The following is a 14,646-nucleotide window of genomic DNA, read 5'->3' as shown; positions in this document are numbered from 1 at the left end:
AGTCAGTAGGTTAAAAACGAAACATTTTGTTTCTACTAAGTACGAAATTGTCTACCCCAATTATGTCGAAACTATAAGACAAAGGTTTAAAGGTAAGAGGTAAAGAATTCGAAACATTCTAACTGTGATGTATGTTCGTCGTTATCTCCATGTTAATCTGCGCAGAATCCTTGACCCGACCTCGACACAAGAGGTCCAGTCGCGTCCTTCACAAATTGTATTGTTCATTCGAACTTATTAAAGTAACTAGCTGTCGCCCACGACGTCGTCTGCGCAACATTAAAAAAACTTAATAAGTTTTCTATGTGTTCTTTCTGGCTGTGTTCTACATCTGTGTAATATCTCATCAAGATCCGTTGTACCGTTTCGGGGAAACCTTCTAACAAACATCCTTCCATCCATTTAACTTTTGCATTTATATTAGAAGTAAAATTGTTTTTTGTCAAAGCCTATGTGGAATAAAATTATCTTATTTTTATTAAGATAAAAATCTTTTGATATTTAATTTGTACACAAAGGCGAACTACTTTTTTACATATTAAAAGCAAGTTTATAGAAATGAGCGTCTTTAGCTGTAAATGAAAATAACCGAGCTAAATACTGTAGTTCTGATCGTCAGAGACGCAGTGCCGGTGTTACCCAACAATGAGGCGTCTTGTCGCGTTTCGCATGAAGGGACTCGCTCTTTAAAGCCCTTTGTTTTTTATACAACAATTTTTAATATAACATGATTAAATCTTTTGGCGTTATAACCTGGATGAAGCATCATAATGCTTTAGTAACCGTACCGCTTTGGTAAACCGTACAATCATGTAATACTTTAACTTAAAGGTAATCGAAGGTCAAATGAATAGACCTAACTGTAGAGGGCGTAGCTAAAATGTATGATATCGCATATAAAAACATAAACAATAATGTTATGACAGGTTATTTGCATACAATAGCATAGCACTAGAGCGCGTGCTCATGCGCGCCCGTTCTCAATTACAACAATGATAGTTGTTACATTAACGTGTCATTACGTATGTATATCGCGCAATCGCTTCGCAGAAAAACCGATATTGTGCATTTCAGCAATGTTTATGGAAGATAACAAATTATGATTGTAATTGAAAATGTTTCAAGGTCGTAAAGCATAGTTAGATATATATGTACCTTTTATTGGCAATTGGACTGTTTGGTGACAGGATTCATTATGTCGGTTATGTTGGAAAATCAAGTAGCCGAAACCTCAAGAAAACCTTTTGCATTACATTGCCTAAATGTTGTAATTCGATTCTACTAAATGTCATGTTTTAGGATATAGCTACCAATAACATTGTGAATAGATTAATATAACAATTGCGAAAGTAAGTCAAAGTACTTTAAACGAAGAACTATGGTAAGAATGAAACTGAAGTTTGTACTGGTACAAGTAATCGGTTCGCGTTTATGCAATAGAGTCGCGTGCCTTCCATTGTGTGGAGATAGCATCATAAGTGGATTAGCGAGATTTTGCTTCGTTTTTTCTTACTGTGAGAGAATTAATGTAGACTTTAATTGTAACAATACTAAAAGTGTGTAATTATAATTGTAGTAAGTTTCTATAGATATATTTCTGTCTATTTTTGTAACATTAATTTAAATTACTAACACATAGATTTTTGTTTTCGTTAATACCCGTAAATTTCCGTTTGCTATTGAAACGATTCGTCTTGCACTATTTTTTTTTTATTTATTTAACAATTTTGAATACTAAACATATTTAACGCTAAATAAACCTCATTGGTTTGTTACAACTCGTATTGTAAAGCTTTCGGCTTTTCATCTAGAAAATTTGTACGTAGCGGTATTCAAAATGTACATACATAGAGCTATTGTATGCATTTGTCTCGTTCTGTTCGCAATAAGCGCCTTTCCATACGAGGATACTGCAACTCGTGATATGTCACGCAAGTGCACAATGCGGCGTTTGGCCAATATCCGTATATACGAAACGTAAAATACGTATTGTTCGTATGATAAAAATATGTCTAGATTACTAATGTTAGGAAGAAAATCCGACACTGTGCCTGTGTATCGGCGCATCACTAGCCTTATTAAAATATCAACGCTTATATCCCCTTACTAATTAATCTGACACTTGACTTGGTAACGAAAGCGCGCCATTCTCGTCAAATTTAAAGTTTAGATGTATGCTTGATGGATGAAATTTAAAGAGATTGATAACAACGTGGAATAGCGATGGCTTCTAATTTAGTTTTTTTCTTAATTTGAAGTTGTAGACGTCAGCTTGAATTGTAAAGCTTTATATGTAATATTAAATTTGTTTCCCTAGGAAGTGATAATAATTTAAATGATGGCAACAATTTCCTTATGCTAGTGTGGATAATTAGCCCGTCGTTTAACGTCCAGGAGCGAGGGTCGGGTTGCGAGGCGTAGTTTAACCCTTTGTGTCGTGCCCTTCCGGGTCTCGTTTGTGAAACGTGCACACACTTCATTGACTTCACTAAACGAACATTATATGAAACATAATATATAATACAATGTATTTTACTGCCATAACATCAACGTGTAAAACTCTCTCTATCATGTAAAGAGTTATTTATTGTAAAATTATAGTCGTTATCTGTGTTGTAACCTATTTTAGGAAGAGGCAGTCATCATTATTAAATTTTAAGAATCTAGATGTCGTGAAAAATGTTTGAGTTTTCAACATCGCGTTAATGTGGTTTCAGGTAGGCGAAGTTGATAAGTGCACCATAACCTTAAACCCGACCTTTGTGACCTTGATCTCTCGTACCGTTAGACTGCGCCATAAGATTTAGCAGCCACGTAAAGTAGCAATGATTTTAGATCAATATTTAAAGGCGACAAAAGTACACTTTGTTTGTAGCCCCAATTAAATATCCACTTATCATAAAAAGGTACAGATACATAATTGTAAAATGGTTTGACAAATTATTGCATAAGTCCTTTAGGTTCAAGGCCCGCATTTGTACTCTATACTTAGGTATCTATTATATGTAGTTCGTACAATAAGCTTACTCAACCGGCTTTGCTATTCAGTTTGCGATGTCAGATGCTCGGTCGGGCAGAGAGATTACATACGAGTGAAACGGAACGTTTATCAAAATTATGCAGTCTGGCAACAAATTGTGTCGCTTAGAAGCAAATACCGCTAAGTCACGTTTAACACCAACAATGCATTCTAAAATGTGGTTAAGGTCGATAGAAGCTAATATGTAAAAAATTGACTATCATAAAAATAATCTCAAATCATTATCTTCATGGTAATTCGGGAAATTACAATCTTAGACGGGAAAAGCAGGATTCTTCGGAACAAATTTAATTAAAAAAAAATAATATTTTTTGTGTTCATTTTACTGATTCGATTTATGTGAAGGTCAATGAAGGAGGAAATTGGTCATATGACATATATACACAAACATACAAACCTTGGAAACTTATTGTATTATTTCTTATTTAATAATATTCTCTTTGTTCGTTCGCAGATGCAGAATATAAACAATATAGTCATGTTCCCAGTGGATAGTCTATTGAAAGGTGATCTCAGAGGTGTCAAGGGTGATTTAAAAAGGCCATTTGATAAAGCTTCCAAAGACTACGAGTCCAAGTACCTGAAAATTGAAAAGGAAAAGAAATCACAGGCGAAAGAAGCCGGACTTATAAGAACAGAAGTAACACCGGCCGAAATAGCTGATGAAATGGAAAAAGAAAGGAGATTATTTCAATTGCAAATGTGCGAGGTAAGAATTCAGATTTATACGTAATTAAAGGAATAATATAAACAAATGAAAATGAAAAAATCTTTATTTTATACACAAAATTCAACCTAGTTCTCAAATTTAGTAGTTCTCAAAAATAGTACGTTATGAAATGCATATTTTCAAGATGTATACGCTTGTAGTTCACATTTACGTCAAATCCTGTATTAAATTTTTCTAGTACAGTTACTGACTTGGTTGTTTATTATTAAATTATCTTTGAAAATACTCCAACATTGAGTTTGCTTTTAAAACCCGATGCGAAGCTCTCTGGTGCATTCTAAAAGCAATTTACGGTAGAACATAAAACCTCGGAGTATCGGGAGATTTTATTAGCGCTTATTTACTGTGTTTAACGAGAAAAATACGTTGTAGTCTACGGTTTTGTTATTCTAACTTTTAGGAAATTAAGTTGGTACGTTGCGTTTTTGTTCTTGTGTCTTACGCGACATGAGTCATCTTTCATTCTAGACATTTGAAATTAACTCATAAATTATCAACACCTTTCATACAATGAGTTCACACTTTTGATAAAGATCTCGTTAGTAGATTAATCTGAGTCACAAACATCCATTAATTTAGCATAAAACTTACAATTTCTCATTCATAATATGATTTAAGTTTTCCACGCTTAAAAGCTTTTAAATTATGAACGCCTGGCATTATTCCAATTGCAAAAGCTTTATAATACTAAAATAAAATATGTTAATCCTTTATATTCACAAGTGATCCTGCAGAATATCCAATAGCAGTAACAAATGGAGAGAACGCTCAGTGAAATGAACTCGACGTTTAATGTTTTATCGTCTGTAAATCTAGAACCGCTCTCAACCTCACCGTCTAATGCTCGTAAGATTCTATTCTAAACTAAATGTATAGCTACGATTTAGTACATTGCATTAATTGTCGTTTTATGTTAATGTGAACAAGCACAGTTTCTGATAGATTTAACTAAATTTCTAGAAAAATCTTTTGATATAAATTCTATATTCCAAGATCTTCATTAATGTAGAGTCACTTTGCTGCGATATAACAATTAAATTCGGCCTGCGGTTGCATGTTTAATTGATATCTATGCAGTTCATGCCCCGACAGCAAATCCAGTTTCGCACCACGTAAATAAATCTCCCCTCTAAGGACGCCCTCGGGTAGCAATTAGTATTCCGCTTAGCGGTAACTAAATAACACTGTAAATATCACTTTTACCGGCTACCTTTTAAAATTAAAATAAATTAAAAATATTCTTATCTATTAAAAGCATATTAAAACTTCGAAAAGGTCTGCATCACGTGGGAATTAAACTCAAATAATTATATGGTCGCTTCTTAATTTTAAGTATTTAGTAGAAGTATTTTCAGTAAAAAATTGCACCAAAATATCTATAATTTATGAAATCGTCTCAACAAACAGCATTGTAATTCAAGGACTGGAATTGACATCAAAGCATTCTCTAGATAACTCCTCGTGGTATGTTCTACAAAAAGGAGAATTTGGCGAGCGTTAACAAAAGCTGATACTAAATATAAAATCACTAAGTACTTCCAAGTTTATCTTTGTTTATTTTATGTCTGTGATGTGTTCATCGGTGACATTGTTTCTCGAACGATAAATGTATTCATTGCTTACGTAACTGTATCAAATATTTATATGCGCCGCGTGCGGGTTGTGTGAATGACCGACCTCACAATTGCACTTGTCGGTCCTCCAGCGTATCGTGCACCTCTTACTCATTTGTCGGACGCAACACTAATTATGAAAGCACCATTCACGAACCAATTCAAGTAGGTTGTTTGGTATACTGACGAATAGGAGTTAATAGCTCGTTCGTTTTTAAAACGAGACAATAAAGAACCCAGAGAGTTTTGAATCTGATGGTAGTTTATTATAAATTTTTAATTTTATTATTGTACTCACTTGGTAAAGCTTTAGATATCAATTAGATTAGGGAATAAAAAATTCAATAAGAATGTTTTGGCTTTTTAGTACAAATGTACACATGAAATGATAAATTAAGAAATCTCAAGTACAAATTAACATTCAAATAAGTGCATATATAGCTTTAACTGATAAGAGATAAGATTACCCATTATGTTTTGCATAATTGAGTAATACGCTTTTTATAGCTAAACGAACATGTGAGTCTTTGTTATTGCGTTGACCTTCTTAGAACGGGATGTAATACCGTTATTTGTGCCGAACTATTGTACAACAAAAGTGATGTAAAGACGTCACGCTTAATCGGACACGCGATATAAACGTAAATTCAAAGAAGAATATACATACATATATGTGTTTGTAAGTTTTGAATCTATTTGTCTAACAAGAACCAATTTACGACCATTAGTTGTTCCCATGATAGTAAAACTTACAGATTTTTTGTGAATTGCATGCTTATATTTCAAGATAGTTGTCACCTGACTTCATATGCGCAGAATTAAAAAAAATAGTGAAGCCTATCTGTACTTCCAAACCAATCCACTATGTTTTACATCTATGGAAAATTTAATGCAGTAGTTCCTGAGATACCATCTATCGAAAAAGTCACATTTATAATATAAGTAAGATTACAGTTTAGTTGTTTTTTGTGTACAAAAATGTATGTAGAACTGTAAATTTTCTGCGCAAACGTTCTCTTTCCAGTGACCGTAACAAAACGCTTTCTGTTCCAAGTGCGTTGACAATGACATTAAGTTTACAGTTATTTTGATAATGTGTGCGAAAAGCTGACTATGTTATTGTTGCGATGCCAAATGATAGATGCTGTGCCAATTGAATTGCCAACTATTTGCCATTTATGATACAATTATATGTAAGGATGTAGAAAGAATTGTGATATTTACATTTCCACGTGTTGCTATTTGAGTTATTGCGACAATATTTTGTTTTCATTTTTGTTTTTAATTCAGTGTTGTTTATTTTTAACTATTTAACCGTTCCATTCATAACTTAACTAGATGTCGCCGGCGGCTTTTCGCTCGGAATTTAAAAAACTTAGTAGCCTATCTGTTCTGCCAGACTATGTTCTACTTCTATGCCAAATTACAGATATGTTGAGCCGTTCTGGAGATACCTTCTAACAAACATCCATCCATCTAAAAATTCTCATTTATAATATTAGTAAGGGTAACATTAGTATTTTTTCTATATCATTATATAGTAGAAAATGTAAAAATGGTAACTTGCGAGTTAAATTCTTTTATGGTTTTTGTTGTTATTCGAATATATTTTTATTATAATAAATACTTTATGCTTATGTTTTAATAAGTTTCTCAAATGTATAAGATTCATCTGGCAGGTGCCTAACTACACAGGGTTGCCTTGTACTGAATACTGATAATGACTTCGATAATTTGCCTCGCTTGGCAAAAACTATCGACTGTCACAAGCTTGGCTTTGAAACGTATCTAGCCATCTGTTATGCCAAATAACTAAATATTTGATACTTGTTATTTATATGTATGTCACCTGCAAATTTTGTACGTGGTCAAATAGTATTTTGCCTAATTCAATTCTTTATTGGCTGTCATTTTGTGCGGCATATCGTAGACTAACAAGTTTTTTCTTCCTATGCAAATTACTAATACAATTATAAATGGACGGTGTACACGATTTACCGGTAACATATGTATATTTATAATGAATGTACGCGAATTGGTTGTGCAATCGACCCACATACATTGATTATTCCGCCTACTGAATTGATGACGAGACGTAAATTATTCGCAATTGCTCTTTACAATTACGATACTGTTTGACAATTTTACTTATAAATGTAATTCAGTCGGAGACTAACGAGGCAAAATGAACAATACTTATAACTTATTGATAAACATGTGACGTGTTAAATCTTACTTCATCATCAGCTCACTATACGTCAACACCGAGGGGCTCGGTGCCTACCCTAAGTTAAGGGTGATTAGGCCATAGACACAGATGTAGAACAAAGCCTGGAAGAACACAAAGGCTACTTGCTAAGTTTTTTTTTAATTCTGTGCGGACGTAGTCGCGGCTAAAAGCATGTATAAATATCTAATAATACATAGTACATACAATAAAGTAGATATGTACTAGTGTATTGGATTCAGCTCTCGCGTATTTACTGAACCCCGGCCGTTATCCATCGCTTAGACCCGGACTCAATAGTTATTCAAAATGTTAATAGAATTTCTATTCAACTCGCAAAGGCACTATAAAGCCAACGTAAAGTAATGAAAACTCCGCAGTAATTTATTTTACAACGACAAAATGTTGCACGGACACGTTTCAATTATTTCTGTTCTGTTACAATTCAATATAATGTAAAATATATTAGAACATGGAATTTAAGTAGGTTTTTTAAATCGTAGTAACATAAAGATAAACACAGTAAGGAAATGGTCGAAATTTTGGAAACTACACGATTATGTGTCTTTCTAAAACTATTTACACTACCAGGGAGTTATAACATTCTGTACCACTCATGACTATCTAGGATTAATGTAACATCTTGATAGTTTATTTAAACCTGTCACAATATTGCTGCCAAGGGTCGATTTTAGCATTTCCAGCGCCCTGGGCGAGATTTTGCGGCGCTCTCTTTTTTTTGGTGTCGGATAAAATCTTCCAAAAATGGGTTACCTTAGGGGGCGCAGGCGCTCCTTTTTATCCGACCTGGCGCATAAGGTGCCACTTTATGTCGGGCGCCCAGGGTAGTCGCCCCACCTCTCCCTACCACAACGGTGCTATTGATTCCTGCCAACTTACATTCGTGGTTATCTTTATAGGATTCCTATAATTTTCCAACTCCGCTGTTTAGGTATTCAATATCTGTAGAAGCTAGTTGAGATCGTTCCATACATCATCATAAGCATAATAAAGCATACTTGACAAACTATTGTGTCGTGCACATTCCGCTGAGCTTGGCCACTTCAGAGTTGCCATTGTCAGACAACACGATCAATTCACTCGGTTCAGCTAACTTTGTATTGATTTAATGCTGTTTTCATACAGTCTGCTCTAATTTGGCGATGACCTGAATTGGATGTGATTATAGAATTTACTAGGTGTTGTAATACTATGAGTTAATAATATTTAAAGATGTAGAGCAACAGCTAAGATTCAGTTGCACTTTTATAGGATAAGTTGCCAGTCGTTTTGACAATTCTCAAATTTGTTTAAATTAGTCATATTTTCGAGTAGCTTAATAGTATTTTTGTTCATTCTCATCAGCATTCCTGTTTTTACTTTTTGGGGATTTGTCATATTTATAACTTTTTTAGCATTCGTAAATATAATGGCGTTTAATAAGAAAGGTGGAAGTGTTAGGTTCGGTGTTGCGGTGCGCGACAAGTCAACGACCGGCCTTGTTCGCGCAGGGCCGATGCCGTCCCTTTGTTTCGATGGCGCTAGTTGCTACCAGTCTGACGATCCACGACCACGGTGACTGTGCGAGCGAGAGTCCAAACACCTATTCCTACAAAGATTAACCCTGATAGTCAAATAAATGCGCATCGTCGTTGTAGCAAAAAAACTGTTAAAAAAGTCGTATAAGTTTGGAGAGAATAAAATTATATACTCGTATTCATATTTTACACTATCATCGCTAAAAGTTAATATTTGCAAACATTGTTTTTTTTCTATTTGTTTGTATCAATACACATTTACAGCCTAACTACACTCACATGTAAAGTACATAAGTAATTCGTTGTCGCGAGAGTTGAGCCGGCGAGTCGCCAACAGAGTTGTGCAAGGTCGCGATCCGTCTTTATTATTATTATTGCACAAGCCGAGACAAATCTGGATACGGCATAGCATGGTCGCGCGTGCTCGTGCGTCATAGCGGGTAAATTTAACTCGCGGAAGGACATCGGGTAATGTGCGGTGTACACTCCCACAGTACGATTCACGCGCGCTTTCATCCCGCTCCTTCGGGATTGACCACTAGATTAATAGGGTATTAAGTGATGAAGCACTTTCTCTCCTATGTTATTATTTAAATTGTGTACAAAACAATATGTGCGTTTGTGTGAAATATTATCCTATTACGAATTTATGTATAGTTTTCAAAATAACTAAATGTCAATAATAGTGCTCTCATTTTTTGACTAAACAACTTTTAGCGTTCATAAAGTGATATATGGTGTACGTAGAATAGTGAAGTGATCCTAAAACGCCAAAGCAAGTCCGAAAAAATAAGTTAGAAATCAACAGAATATAATAACATTTATCGAAACATTTGTCTGAGTATAAATAGTTGGTTGGCTGTTCAATTTAGCATCAATATCTTACCTAAGTGAGTTTCTTTAAATTTAATCGTTACTATTGCACAAATGTCATATTATATGATTAGTCATTTTTACATATTTGTATTATTTTAAATGTGTAGTTAACGATTTACTTCTTTTAACACCCTTGTCGCAGTGACATTTATTCATCGTGCGGTTTTGTTTGTAAACAATAAAATAGCGAATGTTTGTTGTTTGTTTTAGTACCTGATAAAATTCAACGAGATAAAGACGAAGAAGGGTATCGAGTTACTGCAGCACCTTGTGGAGTATTACCACGCACAGACGAACTACTTCCAGGATGGGCTGAAGACGATTGAACATTTTGGTGTGTACGTGGCCGACCTTAGTTCCCAGTTGCAACGAATTCGACAACAGCAAGACGACGAACGTCGCGGTCTGCTAGAGCTCAGGAACATGCTGCGAGCAGCAGCACCGCCTGACAGAGAGGTGACTCATTTATTCTTTACAATTATTTAATAACCAGTACATTGACAATAGAGGTTTTTTGATTAAGCCTTCTCGGTAACCTTTCAGACCTTTAATAAAAGGATTCATATAACATATAAATATCATGTTGCTAAAAAGTCAATAACGATTTGCCTATAGGTCTATAAGCTACTACTACTTGTGCAAACATTAAATTATTCAAACTTTCGTGAGACATTATAATAAAGTTATATAAAAACGGCTAAACACTCACGTATATTCGTCCGGTGGCGGCACCGACTAGTTTCGAGCCCATCGGGGGCCCTTCATCAGGGTGAGTGGAACTGATATTATTGCCCGGACAAGGCCCATTGCTCACTGTTAGCACTTTTTATATAAGTTATGCAAACATTATACAAATTTTGCAATAGATTCGAATACCGATAAACTAGATAGTCTAAGATAAAACATGATTAGAAAAATAACAATATTATGTCCTTCCTGGCATGTATACGATTTTTTCATGTGTTAATTTCTGTAAACGAGTCAATTCTCGAGTACAAATATTCAGCGTGGTACAATGAGTGTTTCTAGACATAACAATAAAATAATTAAGAATAATCTAGTTTCGTGGGAAAGAAGTAATTGTTTATGCATATTAAAATAGCTGATGTAGAGTTTTTATATTAACATACTCGTAACTTCATATCTCCGTCTCTCTATCCTTAAAATTAAAGTTAACCATGTTTCTTGTATTGTTTACCCATAATAACCTAGTTTTACTTAATTTAAATGTTACTCTTACATGCTATTAAGTAAAGACACAACTCTGTGTTAATTCACTTTGACAAAATATTCTCACGGCCTTGGTTTAAATTATTTTATACTAACAAAGATATTTCCGTGTAAGTTTTTCGTAGATTAGCTATTTCGAGTTAATTAGGATATTGTTATCACAAATGACACTAACGAATAATATGCGATAAACAAACATATTTTTTAATAATTATTTTTCTGCTTAATTGTAAACATAAAGTTCCTATGCTTACTGCGTAGATACGATATTACTACGATCTCCCGTTGTTTTTTTTTATAAATCTTATATATCTATATATATAAAAGAAAGTCGTGTTAGTTACACTATTTATAACTCAAGAACGGCTTTACCGATATGGTTGAAAATTGGTGAGGAGGTAGCTTAGAGCCAGGAGACGGACATAGGATACATTTTTTTTTCTAATTTATACCTATATATATATTAGGTTTTTTCATATATCCACGCGGACGGAGTCGCGGGCGACAGCTATTTTTTAATAATTTTGTATATTGCGAAATGTGATTATTTTTAGCAACATATTTTTAATGAACATTAACATAAATTTAAATGCGTAATGAAATTTATCGCTCAGTGCTACCGCGACAAAAATAACTTCGTATTCCAATTCGGGTGATTACAGAGTACTAATGGATAATTCTTTTTTATGTTCACGCATACAGCTCGCGAAAATAGCAATTACGTTCTGATCTATTTTAATTTGCTTAATGTAATTCTATAGATTTTCATGAACAAGCGTTTGCTTATTGATGAAAGCTTTCTTACTAGTGTTTGGTCACTTTTGTGATGAATTAAAATTAGTACAGGTTTTTTTTAAATTTCTAATTGTGTATTCTTTCTCCTAAAATTGCCCCTTCTATTTTATATACAACTTAGAATATATTTTGAACACATCAAATGCACATTCAAAAATCTCGCTACATTCCTCTCCGACGGACGCTTGCTTTTAATCCTTCATCATATATATGATAAAAATATTTTTTCTTAGACGTAAAGAAACGTTGTTAAGAAAATATGGAGAGTACTTGAAGGATGGTATTAGCAAAAAGTGACTTTTGGAATGTCTGTCGATAGATTGGCGTGAAGCAGGGGGTCTAGCATGAATATTTTTGGCAATCGCCATTGTATCGTTGACAGAATTTGTGTGAGTTCATAAAAAATCACATACTAATTTTGACATAATTGACAATAACGATACGAAGACGATCACAAGTATTCGTGTTAGGCCCACAGAAAACATGTTGTGTCGACTAATGTTAACCCAGACAGTAGCTGAAGGATATTTTTGTGTGTCCAGGTGACATCATCAGTGGGGGGATATTCATTGCACCAGCTTCAAGGTGACAAACAACACGGTGTGACGCGGAGTGGGTATTTGTTAAAGAAGTCGGAAGGCAAGGTGCGTCGTGTTTGGCAGAAACGACGCTGCAGAGTGGCAGCCGAGGGTTACCTGGATATATTCCACGCTGATGAGAACAAACCACCAGCAAGAGTTAACTTACTCACCTGTCAGATTAAAGTCGCCTCCGATGACAAGAGGGCGTTCGATCTAGTCTCTTGTAAGTATCGTGGTAGCTTTTCTATGTGTAAGCCACAATCAACATGAAGAAAATCAATAGGGAAATGATACAAATGAGTATTCAGACTGTTAGAACAAATTACCAATCATGTCCACTTTAGCGCGTAATTAAATCGTATAATTATAGTGTAATCGTATGATGCAATTAATGACCAACATGCCGTAACGTATAACATTATCACGCTAGTTGCCAAAGGCAATCGCCAATTTGATTTCGGAATATTTTATACAATATGTCATATTTTGGGTATCTGTACTAGCCCTATACAAGGAAGATTTTAACAGCGGATATTTATTTATTTTTTGATACTGAGCGTAGTCTCTTCTTGTCAGTCCCTTTAAAATCAGTCCAGCCGTTCCCTAGATCACCCGGAACAAATGTAGCCTTGCAGACATACCGACAGACAGATAATAAAAATAAAGATTGTTTTTTTATCATCAGCATCTTTTTTTAAGTGTCGAGTAGACTTCGAATGCCTTGTGACTGATAATCCATTTAAATTTACCTTTGGCGATAGGCATTACAGTTGATTGGATTAAATGTTGTAATATGAGTAGGCGTGGAGTTTATGCGCATGTGTGACGTTAACTCTGTGCTAATACTAAGCTATTTAAGTTGGATAATCTTTCCTATTCGAACGAATAGATAAGTTCGTTAGCCCTGCAATGAAATGTAGATATATCGTTTCATATAAGCTACATAGGTTTAACGTATTAAAGTAGCGAGTTACAGCGTTTTAACTAGATTGTCGTAATATTGAATTTTAGCACGTAACGGATTAGCTAAAATGAAAGAGCTAGTGCATGTTTGCCGTTGGGCGATCGGCCCACTGATCGGTCCGATGGGCCGATTGATTCTATGGATTTTTTTCATTGGTCAGATGGACCGTTGGACCGATTGTTTTTTTTATCAGATGTATTGTATTCCAGATAATCGCACATACCATTTTCAAGCGGACGACGAGAACGAGCAGCGCGCTTGGACTTCAGTACTGGTGAACTGTAAGGAAGGCGCGCTGCTGCGGGAGTTCCACCAGCAGGCGGGCGAGGGCGGGGGCGGGGGTGAGGCGGACGGGGAGGGGCACTCGCTGCTCGACCTGCAGCGTGCTATCATACGAGCAGTGCGCGCGTTGCCTGGCAACCACGTGTGTGCTGACTGCGGCTCCACTAATGGTAATATTATACTTTAAACTAGGTATATCTTTGTAAATAGATTCATTCATTAGTTTCTGAAAGTGAATCGCTATTAAATTCTCGAATGGCCAGGGAAATAAAGATGAATTGTATAAAATTTTGGTCTTAAAAGGGAATTCACATATGTTGGCTGATAGAGATAAATGTTTATAAGTATGTTCTTTTAAACAAACTGACGATCCGTCGTAGTAGGGGTCAGAGGGATTCAAACCTAAATTAATTGCATTTGAATGTGCCTGTGTGAAATTACGACATAACCTTTCGTAAATGAACTTTGCATACTGTTTGACCTTTAGTATTAATTAACAAGCATTTTTATATAAATACCTATTTCTTTCACATATTTTATCTTTAAACTGTATTAAAATTTTCTGTTATTCTCTAGAAAGAACCAAATAATCGTAATATTTTTCCTCTTTCAGATGCCACGTGGCTCTCGACAAACTTCGGGATAATAGTATGCATAGAATGTTCTGGAAGTCACCGCGAGCTGGGCGTGCACATCTCCCGCATCCAGTCGCTGACGCTGGACAAGCTGAGCACGGCGCAGCTGCTGCTGGCGCGACACATGGGCAACCA

At 35.1% G+C, this 14,646-nt stretch overlaps 1 protein-coding gene across 1 annotated transcript in view; it reads left to right on the top strand.

Annotated features, from left to right (window-relative positions):
- The window catches only part of Asap (ArfGAP domain of ASAP), a 29,448-nt gene that overhangs the window by 9,096 nt on the left and 5,706 nt on the right, over positions 1–14,646 (top strand). The window contains exons 3-7 of the mRNA XM_013320293.1: positions 3,495–3,749; positions 10,235–10,480; positions 12,592–12,853; positions 13,804–14,046; positions 14,490–14,639. Coding sequence (XP_013175747.1) covers positions 3,495–3,749; positions 10,235–10,480; positions 12,592–12,853; positions 13,804–14,046; positions 14,490–14,639 — 1,156 coding nt within the window. The remainder of the gene's footprint in view (positions 1–3,494; positions 3,750–10,234; positions 10,481–12,591; positions 12,854–13,803; positions 14,047–14,489; positions 14,640–14,646) is intronic.

This window comes from Papilio xuthus, unplaced genomic scaffold (genome assembly GCF_000836235.2).
Source record: "Papilio xuthus unplaced genomic scaffold, Pxut_1.1 DF825946.1, whole genome shotgun sequence".
Taxonomy (NCBI): Eukaryota; Metazoa; Arthropoda; class Insecta; order Lepidoptera; family Papilionidae; genus Papilio; species Papilio xuthus.
Note: the sequence above shows the minus strand (reverse complement) of the source record. Positions and strands in the feature narration are given on the sequence as shown.